At 47.1% G+C, this 26661-nt stretch overlaps 1 protein-coding gene across 2 annotated transcripts in view; it reads left to right on the top strand.

Annotated features, from left to right (window-relative positions):
- ERAP1 (endoplasmic reticulum aminopeptidase 1) overlaps positions 1 to 25750 on the top strand; it is a 351733-nt gene extending 325983 nt beyond the window's left edge. For both annotated transcript variants that reach the window (XM_063964056.1, XM_063964055.1), the window contains 4 exons: positions 2148 to 2306; positions 10057 to 10197; positions 10286 to 10367; positions 24743 to 25750. In XM_063964056.1, the coding sequence (XP_063820126.1) occupies positions 2148 to 2306; positions 10057 to 10197; positions 10286 to 10367; positions 24743 to 24889 (529 nt within the window). In that variant the 3' untranslated portion in view covers positions 24890 to 25750. The remainder of the gene's footprint in view (positions 1 to 2147; positions 2307 to 10056; positions 10198 to 10285; positions 10368 to 24742) is intronic.
- The last annotated feature ends 911 nt before the right edge of the window (positions 25751 to 26661 follow it).

Below are 26661 nucleotides of genomic sequence, written 5' to 3'. Positions count from 1 at the left end.
ATAACGTTAAAAGTGTGTGAAAACACTCTTTTCCACATTATTTTTGTAAAAATAAATTTGATAAATAAGCTCTTTGGAATGGTATTTTCATTATCATTACAGAGTTTAAAATGAGATTTATACTAATAATAAGAGAGATCAAGGAACACTACTGCAATCTTATTGCTGTAAGTTTTTGGATTTCTATTTGTGTCTATTTAAAGTTAATGTTTGCTCCAATGGTGTATTTCTGTCTATTGGAATGTTAAATAATTTTCGACTTGATTTGCCATTGATTTTGCCTTTAGTAAATATCAGATTTGAAAAATTGACAGGAAATCACAGAAATCATCTAATCGTCAGAAATGGATTTTTAGTAAATTGACCCCATAATGTCTATATACAGAGATGCCCTGCTGTTTCCTGCATAATACAGACAACAGTACTTACTTTGCTTATCCTTCAATAAGTAAATTATACTCCAAAACTTGTTATCGCCCCCTCCCGCCTGCTGGCAGCTATTAAAATGTTGCTGCCGACGGGGGCGCGACATCAGCATTTCAGCTCGCTGCCCTCGGGGGTGACGAGTTGAAATGCTCGAAAATTGACTAGTTTGTGCTCCGAAACGGGACTTATCGCACCATGCAAAAGCGTTTAGTCGGGTTAAGTCGCTTTACGTGGCTAAACCTGACTGCTATGGACACGATCAGCACGAAAACGGGGGACATTTATATAGCCCTCCTGCGATCTCCCGTCACTTTAGATGGGAGATCGGGGGCGATAAAATTTGATTCTCGCCAAATGACACCTCCTTGGATTCCTGAGGTAGAGTTTAGGTTTGGGGTTTATGATTGCCTGCACTCTCATATTTCCCTTTCGTATTGGCATACTGTATTTCTATGCATACATATTTTTATATATATTTTTTTTTGCCTTCAATATTTGGGACTATTTGTGCTATATGTAATATTTTCCTTCACTTTTGATGTATGTTTGCTGCCATATTGCACACATTTAGGGCCTTATTCAGACCTGATCGTAGCAGCAACTTTGTTAGCAGATGGGTAAAACCATGTGCACTGCAGGGGGAGGGCAGATATATCATGTGCAGAGAGAGTTGGATTTGGGTGGGGTGTGTTAAAATTAAAATCTAAATTGCTGTGTAAAAATAAAGCAGCCAGTATTTACCCTGCACAGAAACAATATATCCCACCCAAATCTAACACTCTCTGCACGTTATATCTGCCCCCCTCCCCCCTTCCTGCAGTGCACATGGTTTTGCCCATCTGCTAACAATGGCCCTCATTCTGAGTTGTTCGCTCGCTAGCCGCTTTTCGCAGCAGTGCACACGCTAAGCCGCCGCCCTCTGGGAGTGAATCTTAGCTTAGCAGAATTGCGAACGAAGTATTCGCAATATAGCAAAAAGATTTTTCTTTGCAGTTTCTGAGTAGCTCGAGACTTACTCTTCCAGTGCGATCAGTTCAGTGCTTGTCGTTCCTGGTTTGACGTCACAAACACACCCAGCGTTCGCCCAGACACTCCCCCGTTTCTCCAGCCACTCCCGCGTTTTTCCCAGAAACGGCAGCGTTTTTTCACACACTCCCATAAAACGGCCAGTTTCCGCCCAGAAACACCCACTTCCTGTCAATCACACTACGATCAGCAGAACGAAGAAAAAACCTCGTAATGCCGTGAGTAAAATACCAAACTTCTTAGCAAATTTACTTGGCGCAGCCGCAGTGCGAACATTGCGCATGCGCAGTTAGCGGAAAATCGCACCGATGTGAAGGAAAATAACGAGCGAACAACTCGGAATGAGGGCCAAAGTTGCTGCTACGATCATGTCTGAATTAGGCCCTTAGTGCTTCATTGTCTGTTATTCTGTCATTTTGTATGTTTATTTCCTTTTTCTTTATCAATTTCTTCAAATAAAAAAATACACAGTATGTGATCCACAGAGAAGCACCTGTATAATTAAGTGTGTACTATACTAACAATAAATGGCCTGTTACTGTAGATCAACCATCACTGTCCTCTTACAATATATTAAATTCTAACAAGATGTTACTGACTCTGTAACCGCATCCAGCATCACAGACCTATATTTTCATTCTGCGAATGCCTGTGTTTTGTTTATTATTCCATCATCTCTGTTATGTTGTGTGCAGCTTGCCACGTGATGTTGTCATGGCGGTCTACTCTGTGGGCGTTCAGACACCTGAAGGATGGGACTATTTGTTTGAAAAATATAAAACAGCTGCAACCGGTGAAAAGCATCTAATTGAATACGCTTTGACTATAACTCAGAATAAAGAGAAGTTGCAATGGTAATTATTTTTACTTGCAATATAGTCATAATAATTTTGCACCTGAACCCTCCAGGTACTGTATATAATAGCACAGTATGGCTTTTAATTCCAGAAGGAGTTTTCACGAAGGTTTTGTCAGAAACTAATTTAAAAAAAAAACTTTTTGTAAGGGGTAGAGTAATACCCCTTTCAGACATAATACCCCAGCTTTAACTCTGCTTAGACACGGGACACTGAGCACGGGTTGAACCGGGGCTTTGTACTTGTCCCCATTCACACATGGGTCACCCTTCACAACAGACCAAGGTCTTCCAGCTTACAGTGGGCACTTGGAGATGATGTAATCTCCAAGCCCTACTGTCCCCGCCAATCAGCTCCTTTGAGGTATGACCCAGGTCATACCTTTCAGACAAGGGCCTGGGCACTGACCCGGTTTGCTAGTCCCGGGAATAACCCTGGTCGATTGAAGAGCCACAGGACCCAGAACTGTCATCCTAGGTATACCCTTTCAGATATAAGCTTAACCAGGGTCAAAAAACATGGGTTTTTGGCTTATGTCTGAAAGGGATACAAATTAACATCGAACAATACAGCTAGAACTTTTTAGTTTTTGTTTGCACCTCCATGGGGTGTAAGCAAAAAATGTGTGATGTGTCCGTCATGGATAACCCACTTTATAGTAACACAAAGAGTTCTAATGCAGCTTCTCTCTTATCTTCCCCTAAAAAGTGTCACCTGCACAGCAAAGTGATATCAGTTGTAGAAGGGCATCCCAGCCACCACCAGGCTCCTTTACCTCCATTCTTCTTGGTGTAATAGTGGCCATACACTTGTGCGATGCCCCGCGACGCGACATCGCGGGGCATCGCACCGCCAGTTCAGGTGCAATAAAATTGCACCTGAACTGCCATAGTGATTACCATGCGATCATGCGATAGATCGCATGGTAATCACGTCACCGCCGAGTGCCCATCACACATCGCAGTGCGATATATCTCATGTGGGTTTAAAACCACATGCGATCGCACTGCGATGCGAGAGATATTAAGTGCAGCACATAATATCGTAAGACGCGATATTCGAACGGCGTGCCCGCGCATCGCGTCTCAAGGTACCTAAAATGTGCATACAATCCTTCGATTTCTCTCACAGATGTGGTCGAAATCGAAGGACAGCACCGATTATCTCATAAGTGTATGGGCACTATTACAGTGTACATGGGCAAATATACACTTTTCTCTGACGTCCTAGTGGATGCTGGGAACTCCGTAAGGACCATGGGGAATAGACGGGCTCCGCAGGAGACTGGGCACTCTAAAAGAAAGATTAGGTACTATCTGGTGTGCACTGGCTCCTCCCTCTATGCCCCTCCTCCAGACCTCAGTTAGAATCTGTGCCCGGCCAGAGCTGGATGCACCTAGTGGGCTCTCCTGAGCTTGCTAGAAAAGAAAGTATTTGTTAGGTTTTTTATTTTCAGTGAGATCTGCTGGCAACAGACTCACTGCTACGTGGGACTGAGGGGAGAGAAGCAAACCTACCTGTTTGCAGCTAGCTTGGGCTTCTTAGGCTACTGGACACCATTAGCTCCAGAGGGTTCGAACACAGGGCCTGACCTCGATCGTCCGTTCCCGGAGCCGCGCCGCCGTCCCCCTTGCAGAGCCAGAAGACAGAAGAAACGACGAAAACGGCGGCTGAAGACTCCTGTCTTCATTAAGGTAGCGCACAGCACTGCAGCTGTGCGCCATTGCTCCCACAGCACACCACACACTCCGGTCACTGTAGGGTGCAGGGCGCTGGGGGGGGCGCCCTGGGCAGCAATTATAATACCTTTTGGCACAAATTATACACATAATACAGTCTGTCACTGTATATGTGTGCAAACCCCCGCCATTAAGTCACACAAAACGCGGTACAGAAGCCCGCCGCTGAGGGAGCGGGGCCTTCTTCCTCAGCACACCAGCGCCATTTTCGCTTCACAGTTCCGCTGGAAGCAGCTCCCCAGGCTCTCCCCTGCAGTATCTGGATACAAGAAGGGTAAAAAAGAGAGGGGGGGCACTTAAATTTAGGCGCAAATAAGATAAGTAAGCAGCTATTGGGAAAAATCACTTATTATAGTGTACATCCCTGTGTTATATAGCGCTGTGGTGTATGCTGGCATACTCTCTCTCTGTCTCCCCAAAGGACTTTGTGGGGTCCTGTCCTCAGTCAGAGCATTCCCTGTGTGTGTGCGGTGTGTCGGTACGGCTGTGTCGACATGTTTGATGAGGAGGGTTACGTGGAGGCGGAGCAGGGGCAGATAGTGTGGTGTCGCCCCCGACGGGGCCGACACCTGATTGGATGGATATGTGGAAGGTCTTAACCGACAGTGTCAACTCCTTGCATAAAAGGTTCGATGACGCAGCAGCCTTGGGACAGCCGGGATCTCAGCCCGCCCCTGCCCAGGCGACTCAGAGGCCGTCAGGGGCTCATAAACGCCCTCTGGCTCAGATGGTAGACACAGATGTCGACACGGAGTCTGACTCCAGTGTAGATGAGGATGAGACAAATGCACAGTCTACAAAGGCCATCCGATGCATGATTACTGCAATGAAAGATGTATTGCACATTTCTGACGTTAACCCGGTTACCACCAAGAGGGGTATTATGTTTGGGGAGAAAAAGCAGCCAGTGACTTTTCCCCCATCTGATGAATTAAATGATTTGTGTGAAGAAGCGTGGAGTTCCCCTGATAAGAAACTAGTGATTTCTAAGAGGTTACTGATGGCGTACCCTTTCCCGCCAACGGATAGGTTACGTTGGGAAACATCCCCTAGGGTGGACAAGGCGCTCACACGTTATCTAAAAGGGTGGCACTGCCGTCTCAGGATACGGCCGCCCTAAAGGAGCCTGCGGATAGAAAGCAGGAAGCTATCCTGAAGTCTGTGTATACACACTCTGGTACTCTACTGAGACCTGCTATTGCTTCAGCCTGGATGTGTAGTGCTGCAGCAGCATGGACTGATACCCTGTCAGACAACATTGATTCCCTCGACAGGGATACTATTTTGCTAACCATGGAACATATAAAAGACGTCGTCTTATATATGCGGGATGCCCAGAGGGACATTTGCCTGCTGGCATCTAGAATTAATGCAATGTCCGTTTCTGCCAGGAGAGTATTATGGACAGGTGGACAGGTGATGCTGATTCTAAAAAACACATGGAGGTTTTGCCTTATAAGGGTGAGGAATTGTTTGGGGACGGTCTCTCGGACCTTGTATCCACAGCAACAGCTGGGAAGTCGACTTTTTTACCTCAGGTTCCCTCACAGCCTAAGAAAGCACCGTATTATCAAATGCTGTCCTTTCGGCCTCAGAAAGGCAAGCGGGTCAGAGGCGCATCCTTTCTGGCCAGAGGCAGGGGTAGAGGTAAGAAGCTGCACCAGGCAGCCAGTTCCCAGGAACAAAAATCCTCCTCTACTTCCACTAAGTCCACCGCATGACGTTGGGGCTCCACTGGCGGAGCCAGGTGCGGTGGGGGCGCGTCTCCGAAACTTCAGCAACCAGTGGGTTCGCTCACAAGTGGATCTCTGGGCTGTACAAATTGTATCTCAGGGATACAAGCTGGAGTTCGAGGCGACTCCCCCTCGCCGTTACCTCAAATCAGCCTTGCCAGCTCCTCCCAGGGAAAGGGAGATAGTACTGGCGGCAATTCACAAGCTGTATCTCCAGCAGGTGATACTCAAGGTCCCCCTCCTTCAACAGGGACGGGGTTACTATTCCACAATGTTTGTGGTACCGAAACCGGACGGTTCGGTGAGACCCATTCTAAATTTAAAATCCTTGAACACTTATATAAAGAAGTTCAAGTTTAAAATGGAATCGCTCAGGGCGGTTATTGCAAGCCTGGAAGAGGGGGATTTTATGGTGTCGCTGGACATCAAGGATGCTTACTTGCATGTCCCCATTTACCCACCTCACCAGGAGTACCTCAGGTTTGTGGTACAGAACTGTCATTACCAATTCCAGACGTTGCCGTTTGGTCTCTCCACGGCTCAGAGAATATTTACCAAGGTAATGGCCGAAATGATGATACTCCTTCGAAGAAAGGGAGTTATAATTATCCCGTACTTGGACGATCTCCTCATAAAGGCGAGGTCCAAAGAGCAGTTGTTGGTCAGCGTAGCACTCTCTCAGGAAGTGTTGCAACAGCACGGCTGGATTCTGAATATCCCAAAGTCGCAGCTGATTCCTACGACGCGTCTGCTTTTCCTGGGAATGATTCTGGACACAGAACAGAAGAAGGTGTTTCTCCCGGAGGAGAAGGCCCAGGAATTGTCATCTCTGGTCAGGGACCTCCTGAAACCAAAACAGGTGTCGGTGCATCACTGCACGCGAGTCCTGGGAAAGATGGTGGCTTCTTACGAAGCAATTCCCTTCGGCAGGTTCCATGCAAGGATCTTTCAGTGGGATCTGTTGGACAAATGGTCCGGATCGCATCTTCAGATGCATCGGTTGATCACCCTGTCCCCAAGGGCCAGGGTGTCTCTGCTGTGGTGGCTGCAGAGTGCTCATCTTCTCGAGGGACGCAGGTTCGGCATACAGGACTGGGTCCTGGTGACCACGGATGCAAGCCTCCAAGGATGGGGGGCAGTCACTCAGGGAAGAAACTTCCAAGGACAGTGGTCAAGTCTGGAGACTTCTCTACACATAAATATACTGGAACTAAGGGCCATCTACAACGCCCTGATTCAAGCAGAGCCCCTGCTTCAAAACCGATCAGTACTGATTCAGTCAGACAACATCACGGCGGTCGCCCATGTAAACCGCCAGGGCGGCACAAGAAGCAGGATGGCAATGGCAGAAGCCACAAGGATTCTTTGATGGGCGGAGAATCACGTGCTAGCACTGTCAGCAGTGTTCATTCCGGGAGTGGACAACTGGGAAGCAGACTTCCTCAGCAGGCACGACCTCCACCCGGGAGAGTGGGGACTTCATCAAGAAGTCTTCACACAGATTGTAAATCGTTGGGAACTGCCACAGGTGGACATGATGGCGTCCCGCCTCAACAAAAAGCTAAAAAAATATTGCGCCAGGTCACGGGACCCTCAGGCGATAGCGGTGGACGCACTAGTGACACCGTGGGTGTACCAGTCGGTTTATGTGTTCCCTCCTCTTCCTCTCATACCCAAGGTACTGAGGATAGTAAGAAAGAGAGGAGTAAGAACTATACTCATCGTTCCAGATTGGCCAAGAAGAACTTGGTACCCAGGACTACAAGAAATGATCTCAGAGGACCCATGGCCTCTGCCTCTCAGACAGGACCTGTTACAGCAGGGGCCCTGTCTGTTCCAAGACTTACCGCGGCTGCGTTTGACGGCATGGCGGTTAAACGCCGGATCCTAACGGAAAAGGGCATTCCGGATGAAGTGATTCCTACGCTGATAAAAGCTAGGAAGGATGTGACAGCAAAGCATTATCACCGCATATGGCGGAAATATGTTGCTTGGTGTGAGGCCAGGAAGGCCCCAAAAGAGGAATTCCAGCTGGGTCGATTTCTGCACTTCCTACAGTCAGGGGTGACTATGGACCTAAAATTGGGGTCCATAAAGGTCCAGATTTCGGCCCTATCTATTTTCTTTCAAAAAGAACTGGCTTCACTGCCTGAAGTTCAGACGTTTGTTAAGGGAGTGCTACGTATTCAGCCCCCTTTTGTGCCTCCAGTGGCACCTTGGGATCTTAACGTTGTGTTGGATTTCCTGAAATCACACTGGTTTGAGCCACTTAAGACCGTGGAGCTAAAGTATCTCACATGGAAGGTGGTCATGCTGTTGGCCTTAGCTTCAGCTAGGCGTGTGTCAGAATTGGCGGCTTTGTCATGTAAAAGCCCATATCTGATCTTTCATATGGACAGCGCAGAGTTGAGGACTCGTCCCCAATTTCTCCCTAAGGTGGTATCAGCGTTTCATTTGAACCAGCCTATTGTGGTGCCTGCGGCTACTCGGGACTTGGAGGACTCCAGGTTACTTGATGTAGTCAGGGCTTTGAAAATCTATGTAGCCAGGACGGCTGGAGTCAGGAAAACTGACTGCTGTTTATCCTGCATGCACCCAACAAACTGGGTGCTCCGGCTTCAAAGCAAACTATTGCGCGCTGGATCTGTAACACGATTCAGCAAGCTCATTCTGCGGCAGGGTTACCGCATCCTAAATCAGTAAAAGCCCATTCTACAAGGAAGGTGGGCTCTTCTTGGGCGGCTGCCCGAGGGGTCTCGGCTTTACAGCTTTGCCGAGCTGCTACTTGGTCGAGTTCAAACACATTTGCTAAGTTCTACAAGTTTGATACCCTGGCTGAGGAGGACCTTGCCTTTGCTCATTCGGTGCTGCAGAGTCATCCACACTCTCCCGCCCGTTTGGGAGCTTTGGTATAATCCCCATGGTCCTTACGGAGTTCCCAGCATCCACTAGGACGTCAGAGAAAATAAGAATTTACTCACCGGTAATTCTATTTCTCGTAGTCCGTAGTGGATGCTGGGCGCCCGTCCCAAGTGCGGACTCTCTGCAATACATGTATATAGTTATTGCTTAACTAAAGGGTTATTGTTATGAGCCATCTGTCACTGAGGCTCAGTTGTTGTTCATACTGTTAACTGGGTATGGTTATCACAAGTTGTACAGTGTGATTGGTGTGGCTGGTATGAGTCTTACCCTGGATTCCAAATCCTTTCCTTGTTGTGTCAGCTCTTCCGGGCACAGTTTCCTTAACTGAGGTCTGGAGGAGGGGCATAGAGGGAGGAGCCAGTGCACACCAGATAGTACCTAATCTTTCTTTTAGAGTGTCCAGTCTCCTGCGGAGCCCGTCTATTCCCCATGGTCCTTACGGAGTTCCCAGCATCCACTACGGACTACGAGAAATAGAATTACCGGTGAGTAAATTCTTATTTTTAAACCTGGCCGGAGGTGGTAGAGGCTAATACAGTAGAGCAATTTAAACATTCTTGGGACAAACATAAGGTTATCCTTACAAATAACTACTGTATGGGTCAAATAGGTTTGAAGTTATTATAAGGTTACAAAAGTGGCAAAATAGATGGGCCACGTGATTCGTATGTGCACTCAAATTTTATGTTTTTATGATCCCAGCACATGGATCACTGGGGGTCATTCCGACCCGATCGCTCGCTGCAGTTTATCGTTTACCGTTGTAGTGTAGCGATCGCCACTGCCTTATAGACAAGCAGAGGCGGTCGCTGGATGGGAGGGGGCTGGACGGCGGCGATAAGCCGCCATTTAGGGGGCGCGGGCCGGCCAACACAGGGACGGGCCACAGCGGCTGTGTGACGTCACACGCAGCCGCTGCGACCCGGACAGCGAGGAGGTTCTCCCGGCCAGCCGCAGGAGCTGCGCTGGCCGGGAGTTACTCCTGAAATGCAAAAGCTTCGCCACTGTGTGATGCTTCTTGCATTTCTGCGGGGGTGGGGGGGCAGCACTGATGCGCCCCCCCGCATGTCTGAGTGCCTGATCGTAGCTGTACTAAATTTAGCACAGCTGCGATCAACTCGGAATGACCCCCACAGTCTAATAATAACCTGAACAAAAGCAATTGGATCAATACCTGGTATGTTGCTTACTGAAGTTTGCACATGGATAGATATAACAGTGTCAGTTGTGTGTCCAGAATCTTCCAACTTTATACATAACAAAATCTGTTAAATTGGTGGTTTTGTGGTCTATATATTTTGTGTGTGTGTGTGTGTGTATATATACACATATCCTATATTTTTCTTTTAGGTTAATGGAAGAGAGTTTGAAAGGAGAAGTTGTAAAAACGCAAGAACTTTTACAAATTGTCACCTCTGTGAGCAGGAACCAAGTTGGTCACATTTTAGCCTGGGAATTTCTAAAGAATAACTGGGATCACCTTGTTGAAAAGTATGATCCATATATTAGTAATGCACCTTTGTAGACCTAAGGCTTTCAACACTTCCGCTCATATGATTCATTCATGTTTATGTTTTAGGTTTGACCTGGGATCTCATACCCTTGGGAATATGGTTGTCGGAGTCACAAAACTGTTTTCTACGAGGGAGTGGCTAAAAGAGGTACCTAGATATTCTGTTATTTACCCATCTCAGCAAATTACATTATAATTAATAAGCCCCGCCCCTCCTGACAGTCCCCAGATTCAATGGTATTTAACTCCTCATTCTGCCCAGCTATCTTAATTATAAGATCAGTGTCAAACTTTACACTACCCCCACCGGGGGAAAATAAATAAATATATATATATATATTGATGCTGGTCTGGTGTGACAGATGATGCTGTGTATATCCTGATGAAGGTCCGGAGTGGACCGAAACGTTGAGATCACCAACCATGATGTACTGTATATGTGAGGATTAAAAATTCTTTTTATGAATATGCTCTGGTGAGTGCACTTTTTCTATTTCTATATATGGACTTCCTTTGGATTTCTCAAGTGACACCCCAGCCATTGGACACTGATCTGATGTGAGTGCGACCCGTTCATACCTGTGTGTGTATACAGTATATATATATATATATATATATATATGTATGTGTGTGTGTGTGTATATATATATATATATATATATATATATGTGTAATATAGTTTGTATGGATGCTCAAAAAAATGGGCTCAGCATAAGATTAAGAGACTACAATAGTGATCAACAGTTTTTAGACAAATCATTTTCTATATAATTTTTATTGTTCCCCACTGTCAAGAAATGCTGCTCATTTCATAAACTTAGTACAAAATAATAAAAAATAGTAACCAAGTTGCTTACCACACTTTTTGTGTGTATAAAAAAAGAAAATATAATTTCTCTTACGTCCTAGAGAATGCTGGGGTCCACATTAGTACCATGGGGTATAGACGGGTCCACTAGTTTTTCTAGTTTTGTTGTTTTTAATAGAGTTAGGCACAGGGAGGCTGCTGGCAACAGCCTCCCTGCTTCGTGGGTCTTAGGGGGGGAGTAGTGTCCAACCCTGAGAGGTTAAAGGCCACTATCTCCGCTGACAGGACACCGAGCTCCTGAGGGTGATGATTGTTAGCCGCCCCAGGCGACCGCTCACTCCCGCAGCATGCCGCCACCCCCTAACAGAGCCAGAAGATTCCGGTGGCGAGTGAGTCACCGGCCCCCACAGCAAGCGGGCAGCCGGTGTGAGGATGGCGGCAACAGGGTGGGAGCGCAGTACTAACTGCGCTCCGGAGGCTCAGCGGTACACAGTGCGGCGCTATGAGTCACCAAGGCTGTCAGGGACCTCGGTAATGCTGCGAGCATTCCTCGGGCCAGTATAAAGAAGTGAAGAGCTTCTCCTCAGAACGTACCCAGCAGTGTTCAGCACCATTTTCCTGCCTGCAGATCCAGTACAGAGACGCTGACAGGGAGAGCTGTCCCTCCACGCAACTCCAGCTATCTTGTGTGGTACCAGGGGGTTGTAGCAGGGGGGGGGGGGGGGGGGGGAGGCTGTGAAATTACTATGTAGTCTATTAAAGTACACAGTCAGTGCCAGGTAGTTGTATTATATCTACCCAGGGAAGCGCCGTGTGTGTGCTGGCTCCAAGCTCTGTGTTTCTCTGTGGCATACTTGGGGGGAAACTGTGTCTGAAATTTTCCTGTGGGGGGGGGGGGGGGTTGTTTTCTCACATAGCAGTGTCTAGGGACTCTGTGTCTTATGCTGCTGAGGATATTTCTTCTCCAGAGGAATCCATTCCATGTACACAGTAATGTAATGTCTTCTCTCAGATCCCTATTACTGAGCCTGAGTGGTTGACCTCTATTAAGGGAATGATCTCTCAGATCTCTACCAGGGTAGCTCATACTGAGACTGAAACTCAGGTTTTAAAGAAGTCTATGGCAGTTTGATCAGGTTCTGTTCCTATTCCTTCAAAATCCCCTAGCATATACCCACAGAAACGTTCACTTGCCTAGATTATACAAGATGACACGGATACCGACTCTGACACGGCTGACGGTGATGGGGATGTGCTAAGGGGGGAAGGCATCCCTAGCTAAGGGGGTGCAGCTCATGATTGAGGCCATTAGAGATGTGTTAAACATTTCTGACACAACACCTGAGCAGGTTGAGGAGGCTTACTTCACAGACAATAAGAAAGCCTCGCTAACCTTCCCTACGTCTAAAGAATTAAACGCTTTATTTGAAAAATCCTGGGAATCCCAGGAGAAAAAAATCCAAATTCCCAAAAGGGTTCTGGTTGCTTTTCCTTTCCCTGAGGAGGATAGAAAACAAATGGGAAAACCCACCCATAGTTGACGCATCTGTTTCCAGACTGTCAAAGAAGGTGGTTTTACCTGTCCCTGGGTCTACCGCGTTAAAAGAACCGGCTGATCCTAAGATTGACACTGCGCTCAAATCTATATACACTGCTTCAGGGGTGGCGTTGAGGCCAACTATTGCCTGTGCATGGATTTCTAAAGCTATAGTAAAGTGGTCAGGCACGTTACTAGAGGAATTGGATACAATGGATAGAAGTGACATTTAATTATTTTTACGTAACATACAGGATTCTGTGGGGTTCATGGTTGAATCCATGAAGTACGCTGACTGCAAGGATATCTTCCATGTATGTCTCAGCTCGCAGGGGTCTCTGGCTATGCCAATGGTTTGCAGACACGGAATCCAGGAGAAGTGTGGAAAACCTACCCTACACAGGTCAGGCTCTATTTGTGGAAGTATTGGATGCGTGGATTTCCACGTCAACCGCGGGTAAGTCACCCTTTCTTTCCTCAGCTACGCCTTCTACGAATAAACACTTTTCTTCATCTGCATCGCAGTCCTTTCGGACCTGTAAGACAAAAAAGTCCAAGCCTCCTACCACCTTCTTTAGAGGTGGTCGTGCAAAATCCAAAAAGCCTGCACGCGTAGGCTCCCAAGACCAGAAACCTGCTTCTGGTTCCTCAGAATCCTCAGCATGACGGTGGACCGCGAAGCCTGAAAGACGGGCTGGTGGGTGCAAGGCTCAGAAGTTTCAGCCACGTCTGGGTGTTGTCCAGTCTGGATCCCTGGGGTACAGACTGGAGTTTCAAGAACTTCCGCCTCACCGATTCTTCAAATCAGGCTTGCCAGCTTTGCTGCCAGACAGGGCTATCCTACAAGAAGCCATCCAAAAATTTTAAAAAGTCACAGGTCATTGTCCCAGTTCCGCCTCATATGCAAACCAAGGGTTATTATTCAAACCTTTTCGTGGTACAGAAACCGGATGGTTCGGTCAGACCAATTTTGAACTTAAAATCGTTAAACCCTTATCTGAGGGAGTTCAAATTCAAAATGGAGTCTCTGGGAGCGGTGATCTCAGGTCTGGAGGAGGGAGAGTTTCTGGTATCCCTGGATATCAAGGATGCGTACCTCCACATTCCGATTTGGCCGCCGCACCAGGGTTATCTCAGATTTGCACTGTTGGACTGTCACTATCAGTTCCAGGCACTGCCATTCGGCCTCTCCACGGCACCAAGGGTGTTCACCAAAGTGATGGCAGAGATGATGGTATGATGGTTCTCCTCCGCAGACAGGGGGTGAACATAATTCCATATCTGGACGATCTGCTAATAAAGGCATCGACCAGGGAAAAGCTGTTGGTCTATTGCTCTCACGACTCGTCTGCTCAGGGACCATAGTTGGATCCTGAATCTTCCAAAGTCATATTTGGAGCCGACAAGGAGATTGTCTTTCCTGGGGATGATCCTCGACACAGAAGTGCAGAGGGTGTTTCTACCGGAGGAGAAAGCGTTGGTGATTCAAACAATGGTCCGGGATGTCCTGAAGCCAGCCTGGGTATCGGTTCATCAGTGCATTCGCCTTCTGGGGAAGATGGTTGCCTCCTACGAGGCTCTACAGTACGGAAGATTTCATGCTCGATCCTTCCAACTATATCTCCTGGACAAGTGGTCGGGGTCTCTCTCATCTACATTTGCACCTGAGGATTCGCCTGTCACCGAAACCAAGGATTTTACTCCTCTGGTGGCTACAAATGTCTAGATTTCCGGAGGGCCACAGGTTCGGGATTCAGGACTGGATCCTTCTAACCACGGATGCAAGCCTCCGGGGATGGGGCGCAGTCACTCAAGGGGAAACCTTCCAAGGAAGGTGGTCAAGTCTGGAATCCGGTCTTCCAATAAACATTCTGGAACTAAGAGCCATGTACAATGGTCTTCTCCAAGCGGCACATCTTCTGCAAGATCGAGCCATTCAAGTGCAGTCAGACAATGTAACGACGGTGGCCTACATAAACCGACAGGGTGGAACAAAGAGCAGAGCTGCAATGTCAGAGGTAACAAGGATCATCCTCTGGGCAGAAAAACACGCGTTGGCGCAGTCAGCAATTTTCATTCCGGGAGTGGACAACTGGGAAGCGGACTTTCTCAGCAGACAGGATCTCCATCGAGGAGATTGTGGCCTCTATCCAGAGATGTTCACGGAGGTGACAAATCTTTGGGGGGTTCCTCAAATAGACATGATGGCCTCCCGCCTCAACAAGAAGCTTCGGAGGTATTGTTCCAGGTCGAGAGACCCGCAAGCAGTGGCAGTGGACGCTCTGGTGTCTCCGTGGGTGTTCCAGTCCATGTACGTGTTTCCTCCACTTCCACTCATCCCAAGGATTCTAAAGCTCATAAGGAGAACAAGAGTTCAGGCATTCTTCATTGCGCCAGACTGGCCAAGAAGGGCTTGGTACGCGGATTTTCGGGATCTACTGCTGGAAGATCCGAGGCCTCTTCTTCTTCGGGAGGACCTGTTACAACAGGGCCGTTCGCTTATCAAGACTTACCGCGGCTATGTTTGATGGCATGGAGGTTGAACGCCAGATTTTAGCTCGGAAGGGCATTCCGAACAAAGTTTTTCCACCCTGATATAGGCTAGAAAAGGAGTAACGTCTAAACATTACCATCGCATTCGGAAAAAGTATGTATCTTGGTGTTAATCCAAGAAGTTTCCTACGGTGGAGTTTCAACTGGGACAGTTTCTCCTCTTCCTGCAAGCAGGTGTGGATATGGGCATGAGGTTGGGATCCGTAAAGGTCCAGATTTCGACCTTATCCATTTTCTTCCAGAAACAGCTGGCTTCACTCCCTGAGGTTCAGACTTTTTTGAAAGGGGTTCTGCACATCCAGCCTCCCTTTGTGCTGCCTACGGCACCCTGGGATCTTAACTTGGTACTACAGTTCCTCCAATCGGATTGGTTTGAGCCTCTTCAGGAGGTTGAGGTCAATTTTCTCACGTGGAAGGCTGTCGCTTTGTTGGCCTTAGCTTCTGCTAGACGTGTGTTGGAGTTGGGGGCTTTGTCTTGCAAAAGTCCATACTTGATCTTCCATGAAGATAGGGCTGAGCTCTGGACACGTCAGCAGTTTCTTCCAAAGGTTGTGTCGGCTTTTCATATCAACCAACCTATTGTGGTGCCAGTGGCTACTGCCTCCTCAAGTCCTTGGATGTTGTAAGGGCTCTGAAAATCTATGTAAAGAGGACTGCTCGTCACAGAAAATCTGACTCTTTGTTTGTCCTGTATGATCCCAAGAAACTTTGGTGTCCTGCTTCAAAGCAGACGATCTCTCGCTGGGTCAGGTGCACTATCCAGCATGCGTATTCTATGGCAGGATTGCCGTGTCCAAAATCTGTTAAGGCCCACTCTACTCGTAAGGTTGGTTCTTCCTGTGCGGCTGCCCGGGGTGTCTCGGCTTTGCAGCTTTGCCAAGCGGCTACTTGGTCTGGGTTCGGTACTTTGGCCTCTGAGGACCTGAAGTTTGGTCAATCAGTTTTACCGTAGCCTCCGCGCTCTCCCTCCCATTCTTGGAGCTTTGGTATATCCCCATGGTACTAATGTGGACCCCAGCATCCTCTAGGACGTAAGAGAAAATTTCAGTTTTCCGTTGTTTTCTTGCTGCAGGCTATACATTAAAATGAAAAAGTGCTGTACTGTCAAAATGTATAAGCCTCAGGATAATAGGATTTTAATTACCTACCGGTAAATCTTTTCTCGTAGTCCATAGAGGATGATGGGGTCCACATTAGTACCATGGGGTATAGACGGGTCCACTAGGAACCATTGGCACTTTAAGAGTTTAACCGTGTGGGCTGGCTCCTCGCTATATGCCCCTCCTACCAGACTCAGTCTAGAAACTGTGCCCGAGGAGACGGACAACTTTGAGAGAAGGATTTTACACAGATAATGGCGAGATTCCCACCAGCTCACGCATACCAGGCATACCAAGCTAACCAGCTTGAAAACTCAGCAACGGCTGAACAATATTGCTTAACCAAGTAACAAACAGTACTTTAACCAAGAACCAAGCAGTACTGAACTAAGTAACCACTGCAGGATCACGAAGCGCTGGGCGGGTGCCCAGCATCCTCTAAGGACTACGAGAAAAGGATTTACCGGTAGGTAATTAAAATCCTAATTTCAATACAACAGCACTAGTACAGTGTTTTTCTCAGCCAGCTTGTGCAGAGGCTTTTACAGTATTTATTAGAAGCTTCTTTTAATTATTGTTAAACCAAGTCCGGCCTAAATCAGAACAGTTGGTCCAGAAAGCATATGTCGCCCAGCATTCCCCTGGGGGTGTCAGCAGCCATATAGTGTAAGTGTAGATGTAGGGCAAGAGAAGCGGTGGTATAGTAGGAGGAGGGAAGTTGAGAAGAATGGATGATCCTCAGGGAAAGAATCAGCCACAGAAGCCCAGCAGGGCAGAGACTGTGGGGTCTATTTACTAAGCCTTGGATGGAGATAAAGCATCAGCCAATCGGCTCCTAACTGACATGCCACAGGCTGTGTTTGAAAAATGACAGTTAGCCAATTGGCTGGTACTTTATCTCCAGTGACTTTATCTCCATCCTTGGCTTAGTAAATAGACCCCTGAGTCTTTTAAGCATAGGAAAGGAAAACGTGTCTTGAGCATATAGCGTGTGCAGGCAGTGTTGGGGTAACAGTTACTGGTGATTGCCACAACACAAGCTGTGCTCCGCACTCCCTCACATGCCCTGACTGTCCCACCATTGTTATGCCGCTGCTCATGAAGGGCTTCTTGCTTCAGCAGTGACCCAGTATGTCGTGATCCTTCAGTCGTTGCATTACATGTGAAACGTGGACATTTACTTTTTGGCTTTCCCATAGATCGTGGGCTATTTGCTGTGCACACTTGCAGGAATTAGCTACTGATTTATTTCTAATCATTCTCTCCACCCTGGTTGTGGTTGTCATGGTATGGCCCTGCAGTAGCTTGTTGTTGACGTGGCCCCGGACCCCTGGAAATGATTCCAAACATTGAGCCAAATTCAGACTTGATCGTAGCAGCAACCTTGTTAGCAGTTGGTCAAAACCATATGTGCACTGCAGGGGGTGCAGATATAACATGTGCAGAGAGAGTTAGATTTGGGTGTGGTGTGTTCAAACTGAAATCTAAATTGCAGTGTTAAAATAAAGCAGCCAGTATTTACCCTGCACAGAAACAAAATAACCCACCCAAATATAACTCTCTCTGCACATGTTATATCTGCCTCACCTGCAGTGCACATGGTTTTGCCTATACGATCAGGTCTGAATTAGGCCCATTGACTATTTGTTGTGAGATGGTGAAATTGTGTACAATGCTTGCTTGGCTACGTCCCTGCCTTAGGGCACATATGGCAGCCTCCCTCACGTCTGCTGAGTCTTCTTATCTGCCTGTCCTTCTTATGGGCAAATGCCATAACGCAGTCTGTGATTAATATAAACAGTAACCTACAAAACATAGATGTCAAAAGACTAATAATGGTTTCATGATAACTGTGTCTGTAATACCATTCTTACACACAGTGCCCCTTTTACACTCAGGTTACAGTATTGCTGTAGTCTGGTCTGGGTGCAGCCTCCACCCGGGCCTCCTCCCCTCTAGCCACAGTGCATTAGTAAATAGTCTCTGGCGCTATGCACGTGCATTAGTCTCTGGCGCTATGCACGTGCACTAGTCTCTGGGGAAATAGCGCAGCGGCCATTTTCCTGGCAATTTTTTACTGCAACTTACAAAATACTGGGAAAAGCTTGTTTACCAATTAGTGAAAGACATCATCTGTATAAGAAATTGAAAAGACAACTTTGATATTTTTTAAATGCACATTGCCAGGCAGAGGCGTATCTTGGGTCTTCGGTGCCCAGGGCAAGATTAAGAATGGTGTGCGCCCCCCCTGCCCACACACACAAATACAATGTACACTGGAAAAATTAGCATAGCCACATATTGGAAGGGGCGTGGCCACTGAAAATGGGCCGTGCCTACATGACACGCCACCCATCTCTCGTCACTCTAGGAACATTCCTTTCAATTCCATATGTGCCTTACCTATATGATGGTTTCTCACAATGTGGAACCTCTGAAGAAATGCATCCTCTCTGGGAAGATGGCATCTGCAGTCTGTATTCACTATTGTTGTAGGTCACATCGCCTGGGAGATGCCTGTTTGTGTAGGAATATTAACAAGGTCGGCATCATACTATAGCGGTTCAACACTTGTGCCCCCCCCCCCTGTGTCACTTCCTGACCCCTACGTCTCTCAACCACACCATCTCTCCCCTGCATCTCTCAGCACATTATCCACTGTGCGTCGTTTCTGAGCACACCATCATCTACCCACTGCATTGTCTCTAAGCCACACCATCATCTCCCCACTGCATCTCTCAGCACCCCGTCACCTTCCCACCACGTTGTTTCTCAGCACACCATCATCTCCCCAACGCATCATCTATCAGCACACCTTCATCTCCCCCTGCGTCGTCTCTCAGCACACCATCATCTCCCCAACGTATCATCTCTCAGCATACCTACATCTCCCCCTGCGTCATCTCTCAACACGCCATCATCTCCCCAACATATTATCTCTCAGCACACCATCATCTTCCCCTGTGTTGTCTCTCAGCACACCATCACCCCCTCTGCACCGTCCCTCAGCACACCATCACCTACCCCTGCGTTGTCTCTCAGCACACCATCATCTCCTCCTGCGTTCTCTCAGCACACCATCATCTCCCCCTGCATCGTCTCTCAGCACACCATCATCTCCCCCTGCGTCGTCTCTCAGCACACCATCATCTCCCCCTGCGTTGTCTCTCAGCACACCATCAGCCCCTTTGCGCTGTCTCTCAGCACACCATCACCTTCCCGTGTTGTCTCTCAGCACACCATCATCTCCCCCTGGATTGTGTCTCAGCACACCATCACCCCCTCTACGCCATCTCTCAGCACACCATCACCTACCCATGCGTTGTCTCTCAGCACACCATCATCTCTCCCTGCATTGTCTCTCAGCACACCATCATCTCTCCCTGCATTGTCTCTCAGCACACCATCATCTCTCCCTGCACTGTCTCTCAGCACACCATCATCTCCCTCTGCGTTCTCTCAGCACACCACCACCACCCCTGTGTCATCTCTCAGCCACACCATCATCTCACCCCCTTCATTCTATGTCTCTCCCCCCCCCTTCATTCTATGTCTCATCCCCCCTCCATTCTATGTCTCTCTGCCCCCCCCCCCCCTTCATTCTATGTCTCTCTGCGTCTCGTCCCCCTGCATTCATTCTGTCTCTCTGTTTTCCCCTCCCTTCAATCTATGTCTCAGCGCAGTGCCATCTCCCCCCCCCCCCCCTTCATCCCCCTCTTCAATCTATGCTTCAGCGCAGTATCTCCCCAACCTTGAATCTATGGGGTTTATTCATGAAGCAGTGAAGACAGTAGAGAAGTGAGCCAGTAAAGAAGTTGCCCATGGCAACCAATCAGCTGCTCTCTATAATTTTATAATATGCAAATTAAAAATGTTACTTCAATGCTGATTGGTTGCCATGGCTCACCTCTCACTTCTCCACACTTTTCACTGCTTCATGAATAGACCCCTTAGTCTCAGTGCAGTGTGTCCCCCGTCTTCAATCTAATGCCCTTATTTATGAATGAGTGATAAATTTCACTGTGAGTGACAAATTGCACCAATCAGTCAGCTCCTACCTGCCATGTTACAGACTGTGGGGTAGATGTATTAAGCCTGGAGAAGTGATAAAGCAGTAATAACACACCAGCCAATCAGCTCCATTATGTAAATGGACAGTTGGGAGCTGATTGGCTGGTGCGTTATCACCTTCCACTTATCACTACTTTATCACTTCTCCAGGCTTAATACATCTGCCCCTGTGTTTGAAAAATAATTTATATCTCAGTGCAGTGTCCTCTGCTCCAACCCCACCCCCCCCCCTCCCCACTTCCCCTTCCCTCAATCTATTGCTCTCATTTATCGAAAGTCCTGCAGGGTAGTGTGAATTACAGTTATCACTCACCGTGGTACTCCGGTTTTATGCTCATTTATTTATGATGAGCTATTACCACAGCAAGCTGTAACGGTATCTGTCCTGTCAGTGCTGCAGTTTACACTACTGCACAGCTGACGAACGAAGATTATCCCCAAGGTCTTAACCCTTTACACATGCGCCATTAGGCAATTTGCTGGCATGCGCAGTACTCACTCACGGGGCTGTATTTGTAAAACACCATTTTTGTTTTAAATGTGAACATTTGTTTGACTAAACATTTTCCTGCCAGTTCCACTGTCCATAGTCACATACATGGCCTATGCCGCTCTGCCAATCTTTGCACAGAGTCACATACAGGCCTATGCCGCTCTGCCAATCTTTGCACAGAGTCACATACAGGCCTATGCTGCTCTGCCAATCTTTGCACAGAGTCACATACAGGCCTATGCCTCTATACCGATGTTTGCACAGAGTCACATACAGGAAATATCCCGCTATGCCTATCATTGCATAGAGTCACATACAGGGCCTGTTCCGCTATACCAATGTTTGCACAGAGTCACATACAGGGCTTGTTCCGCTATACCGATGTTTTATGTTCTCTGCATGTGTCCCAATGATTACAGCTGTGCAGTTTTGGATGCAGAGAACTGGTATGTCAGTGGGCATACCTGGGTCGTAACACAGGTGTTTGCTAGACAGACTCGAATGTGGTGCATCCAAATACGCAGTTACACTGACAGTCAGCCATGGAGATAGACATTCTGCTCAATTGCATCCCCTTCTGAATCAGGCCCACAGTCATTCACATATCCATGTTGTAAGCTTACGTACAAGGTCCACTTATAAGGGTGTAACGTCCATAGGAACTGGGGGTGCAACGGATATGCCGCCAATCATCCCTATTAGAACCTCTTTGTATATGTGACTTTCTTCTGCAGGGTCCACAGATTATCCACAGGATATAAATTGAGATATGAGGTAGCATTAGCAGATTGGCACCAATGATCAAAAGCTTTTGGCCTCCCAGAATGCAACGGGCCAGTCCCCTATACCACGCCTCCTGGCTCAGGCAATTCAGTTTTTTGTTGGTGCGGCAGGAGCTGGACCACGATCTTTCGGCTGCTGATTTTGGCAGCCATAAGCTTTTTAATTCATTCATTTTTATAGTCTTACATTTTTTGAGCAAGCTTTCTAAAAAGCGCCTTACACACACCTTAGAAAGAGTCGCTTCAACAACATTCTGCCGCGTCGCGACAACGCTTACCCACGTGTACAGTGCTGTTGCTAGCAAGTCCAGCTGACGTTATCAGGCTGTGGCCGGTGCACGGGGAGAAGGCGTTGGTTCCACTTAGCGGGGGAGACGCAAGACACAGCTGCACTGTTTCGGGAGGAGACTACTGAACAGTCGCTGACGCGTCTGTCACCTCGGGTGCACCAGCGCTAGGTTCCAGGGATCATAGGCTCCAGGGATTAGTATGAGGCCGGGTTCCCTTGGGTTGACGTCAGCAGTGGGGAGTTAGGTGCCTCCCTGGTCGCCCCTCCCCCCGGTTCATGACCAGTTTCCGCCGAGTTTCCTGCCATGAACTGATTCCCCGCTTCCGTCTGAGATGCTGTGTATCTAAAGGACCCAGTCGCAGCATAGGCGGCTGTGTGACTGGTGCGTCTGTGTTCACTGTTGTGGATGCTAGGCGTCTGGATCCACTCAGCATTTGCTAACATATTGCTCAATCCTGGAAGCGGGGTGAAGTCTCCCTTTATCCCACTCTCCTGAGGCAGGTAATACAGCACTAAGTCTCTACCTACCATTGGGTAGGAGTAGTTGTATAAGTGCCTGATGCATATGAGTCTGTAAACTATTGCTGCCGTTTCTTTCGCTGTGCGGCTGAATACGTTAAAGGTCCTAAACTGAGAAGCGGATTTTCTCAGTCGGCACGCCATTCATGCAAACGAATCGGCTTTACACCCCGAGGTTTTCAGAGTCTGGTGGACAAGTGGGGGTTGCCAGAGATAGATCTCATGGCCTCTCGCCAGAATTTCAAAGTACCCGAATACGGATCAAGAACAAAGCATCCCAAAGCGGTCTTCATCGATGCTCTGTCGGTAAGATGGGACTTTCAGCTAGCCTATGTGTTTCCACCAATCACCCTGTTGCCCAGGGTGTCTCGGAAGGTCAAACAAGGAAAGAGCACCGTGGCTCTAATACCTCCGGCATGGCCCAGAAGGCATTGGTAAACAGATCTACAGAGGCTGTCAGTGGACACTCCCTGGCATCAACATCCAGATCTACTGTCACAGGGTCCTTGTGATCACAACCATATGGATTGACTGTTTTTGATGGCGTGGCTCTTGAGACGTCAATCCTGAAAGCTAGAGGGTTTTCTCCACAGGTAATTCAAACAATGCTTAGAGCAAGGAAGCCATATTCTGCTCGTATTTATTACCGGGTGTGGCAAGCATATTTCCAATGGTGCTGTGCCAAGACGCTAGACCCCAGGTCTTTTAGAGTTTCTAGGGTCTTAGCATTCCTTCAGGCAGGAATGGATAAAGGTCTCTGTGTGTCCTCCTTGAAAATAGAAGTATCGGCATTAGCGGTTTGGTTTCAAAAGAAAATTACCAACCTGCAGGATGCTCGCTCTTTTTCCAAGGGGCGCTTCACATCCAATCGCCTTTTGTTCCCCCTACAGCTCCTTGGTATCTAGATTAAATCCTAAAGGCGCTTCAAGTTACTCCATTTGAACCACTGAAGCAAGTGGATCTTAAATGGCTGACTGCTAAGGCTTTCTTTTTGCTAGCTATTGCCTCAGCTACAAGAGTATCAGATTTAGGGGCATTGTTATGTTGCTCCCCTTTTTTGATTTTTCATCCAGATAGAGCGGTTCTCGGAAACAAATCTGGTTATCTTCCTAAGGTGGTGTCTAAATTCCACCTTAATGAAGAAATTGTAGTACTGGCCTTTCCAAGAGCAGGATCTTTCTGCGGGAGATGCATCCTTGGATGCAGTCTGGGCTTTAAGGATCTACGTGGATTGTACCAATGCCATCAGAAAGACAGATACTCTCTTTGTTCTCTATGGGTTCCACAAGAGAGGATGGCCTGTAGACAAGCAAACGCTGGCGAGGTGACTTCGGATGACTATCTCGGAAGCTTACTCTTGGGCGGGTCTGCCTATTCTGGCTAATGTCTGTGCTCATTCTACTCGCAAGGTAGGTCCATCTTGGGTATCACGCCAGGGTGCCATGGCGGAACAAATATGTAAGGCAGCCACATGGTCTTCCATTGATACATTCATTAGATATTATGCCTTTGCCACCTTTGCCTCTCATGACACTGCATTCGGGCGAAGGATTCTCCTGTCGAATCAGGAACGTCCCTTCGACTAAATTTGCTTTGGGACATCCCAATGTATATCCTGTGGATAATCTGTGGACTCTGTTTCTCCTAAGTCCGCAGTATCCACAGGCATCCCACCCTAATGCACGTGATTTGAGGATCCTTACACCTACTAACCTCTTCCTTCTTGTATGGAAGTGTGTATGTGTGTTTTTCTTACCTGATTAGGGCTCTATATGATGCTCCTGCCTTGAGCTTTGGAAATGAACTGAATTGCCTGAGCCAGGAGGCGGGGATATAGGGAACTGGCCTGTTGCATTCTGGGAGGCCGAAAGCTTTTGATCGTTGGTGTTAATACGCTGACGCTACCTCATATACCAATATATATCCTGTGGATACTGTGGACTTAGGAGAAATAGAGTTATCGACTGTAAGTCTACCATAACTTCATATTTTTCACCATTGGGCAGTTATGGGGACCCCTTACAAAATGCTACTGTTGGGCTCATAGGTGTCCAGTTACACCTCTTTGTTTTCATTATTGAAACCCCTATTGCATGCTGTGTCTCCATCCTCCTCTCCACATCATGACACCACCCCTGTCCCATGCAGTACTGTTCCACTGAGCCCTTTTATGAGAACTGTACACGCCTGCCCTATATTCTCTGCAGATGTGATCATTCCAGTGATCTGATCCCATACAGGTTTTCCTTCCCAGGTGTATGAAATAACAAAATAGACCATTATTTCTCTTTGCACCAAATGTATTGTTAAGACGCTTACTTTGTCTGCTTCACTTTTACAAATAGTTACTTTTTTTTTTTTTTTTTTTTAGGTGACAGAATATTTTGAACTGTTGAAGGAAAATGGTTCTCAGCTCCGGAGTGTTCAACAAGCAAAGGAGACTATAGAAGAGAACATTAAATGGATGGATAAAAACTTTGATCTTGTTAAGACGTGGCTGGATAATAATAGTGTATAGATATATTTTTTTACTTTGTGTGAACCTGTGAATGGGATGTAGTTGGCATCCTGACGTACGGGATAGTGGCGGTCAGGAGACTGACGCCAGAATCCCGACACCTCCTGGAATGCCGATGCTGGAATCTCAACAGCAAGTATGCTGGGTAGGGTCAGGGTTATGCTGCTTGAAGGGAGGGTTAGTGTTAGGCTACTGGGGGGAGGATTAGGATTAGAGTTACTTCAATTGTGCTTTCTTGCCGGAATCATGGCAGTCAGGATGCTGGGGTCAGTATTCTCAACCGCTGGCATCCCTTACCCAACCCCTGTGAATATTGTTATGAATTGATCAGAAATTGCCATTAAAATCAGTGGAATCATTTGCCTGGACACCATAAAAGTTAGTTGGAGCATGACAGCTGTCAGCATAGTTGCAAGCTCCTGCAAGATCTGGCCACTTGGTATCCACTTGTTTGTAGTGGAAAACATCCTGTTTATTAGAGGGTTAGAATCTTTCAGCACTTTTTATGTGACATACTGTATCTGCTGTTGCTAGGAGATGGCCTATAGATCTAGTCCCTATTACCATTTATACCTAATTCTGTTTTTACAAATTGGAAAATGTGTGTGAATAGAGGTTAGAGCTTGGTAATGGTCATTTTAGCTTTTTACAAACATGGGGGGAAACGTATGAAACCTTGAAAAGAGGTAAAGTACCAGCCAATCAGCTCCTGTCATTTTTCAAACACAGCCTGTAAATAGAAGCTGATTGGGTGGCACTTTATTGTTCTCCAAGGTTTGATATATCACCATATCGCCCACGAATTGAAACCCTTGAGGGTAGTAATAATAATAGTAAAATAAATTTGATTGTAATTGAAAATGTCTGAGATCTTCCTTAGCAACTGTCTCCTTATTTGGAAGAGAGCAATGTGTGGTGAGTGGGACAGAGAGCAGACATGCAGTGGAGTGACAGATTGGATACACATTATATGTAACAATATATTTTTCGTGTTAAGATTGGTCTTGGCTGCGCAGCGGTGATTCCACTACTCCACAATGCGTTAGTCCTACGTGTAACACCTCAGAACACTGAAGATGTGGATGCGGTAGGCTAAGACATATATTAATACAGAATGAAGAAAACTGTTAAACACTAGACATGGCTTAAGCAAACATTTTATTTTTCCTGAACATAGCATGAACATACCTACATCACCTACAGTAATTGCCAAAGTATCAGCTGCACTTCAACTGCAAGGTAGTCTGGCTCAAGGGACCAGCTGCTTCCCCCTGCAGGACTTTGCCCATTGATGGGTATTTCTAATACAACCGGCCTACCTAGAAAGGGGTAACCCACATTTATCAAAGAACCCCACCTACATGCTGTGTCTGTATTAAAATAATTATGGGTGGGATACATACCCCAATGCCGGTCAGTTCTTTTCAAATTGGTCCCACCAATTATTAACTTTAATAATGATGATGATTTTATTTATATAGCGCTCTTTCTCCAACAGGACTAGCATGACTTTCCAGACATTAAAAACAATGCACATAAAACAGAAGATTGCAGTAATACAGCAATAGACAAGCCACACAGACATAAAAAGAAAACCTTGAAGTGCCCAGTAAGTGTAATGCAGGATTGGTGTAGTCATTTTGGGTAAGAACTTCCAAGGTTTGTGTACTCCACCCTCACAGGTACCAGGTGAGGCAGCCATCTTGGGCGCGCTGCATAGGATTACCCTGAGTGGAATAGTCTACCCCTAGAAGAGATGACACAAAATGGGG

This window comes from Pseudophryne corroboree, chromosome 1 (genome assembly GCF_028390025.1).
Source record: "Pseudophryne corroboree isolate aPseCor3 chromosome 1, aPseCor3.hap2, whole genome shotgun sequence".
Taxonomy (NCBI): Eukaryota; Metazoa; Chordata; class Amphibia; order Anura; family Myobatrachidae; genus Pseudophryne; species Pseudophryne corroboree.
The sequence above is the reverse complement of the archived record's forward strand: the minus strand, read 5'-3'. Positions and strand labels throughout refer to the sequence as shown.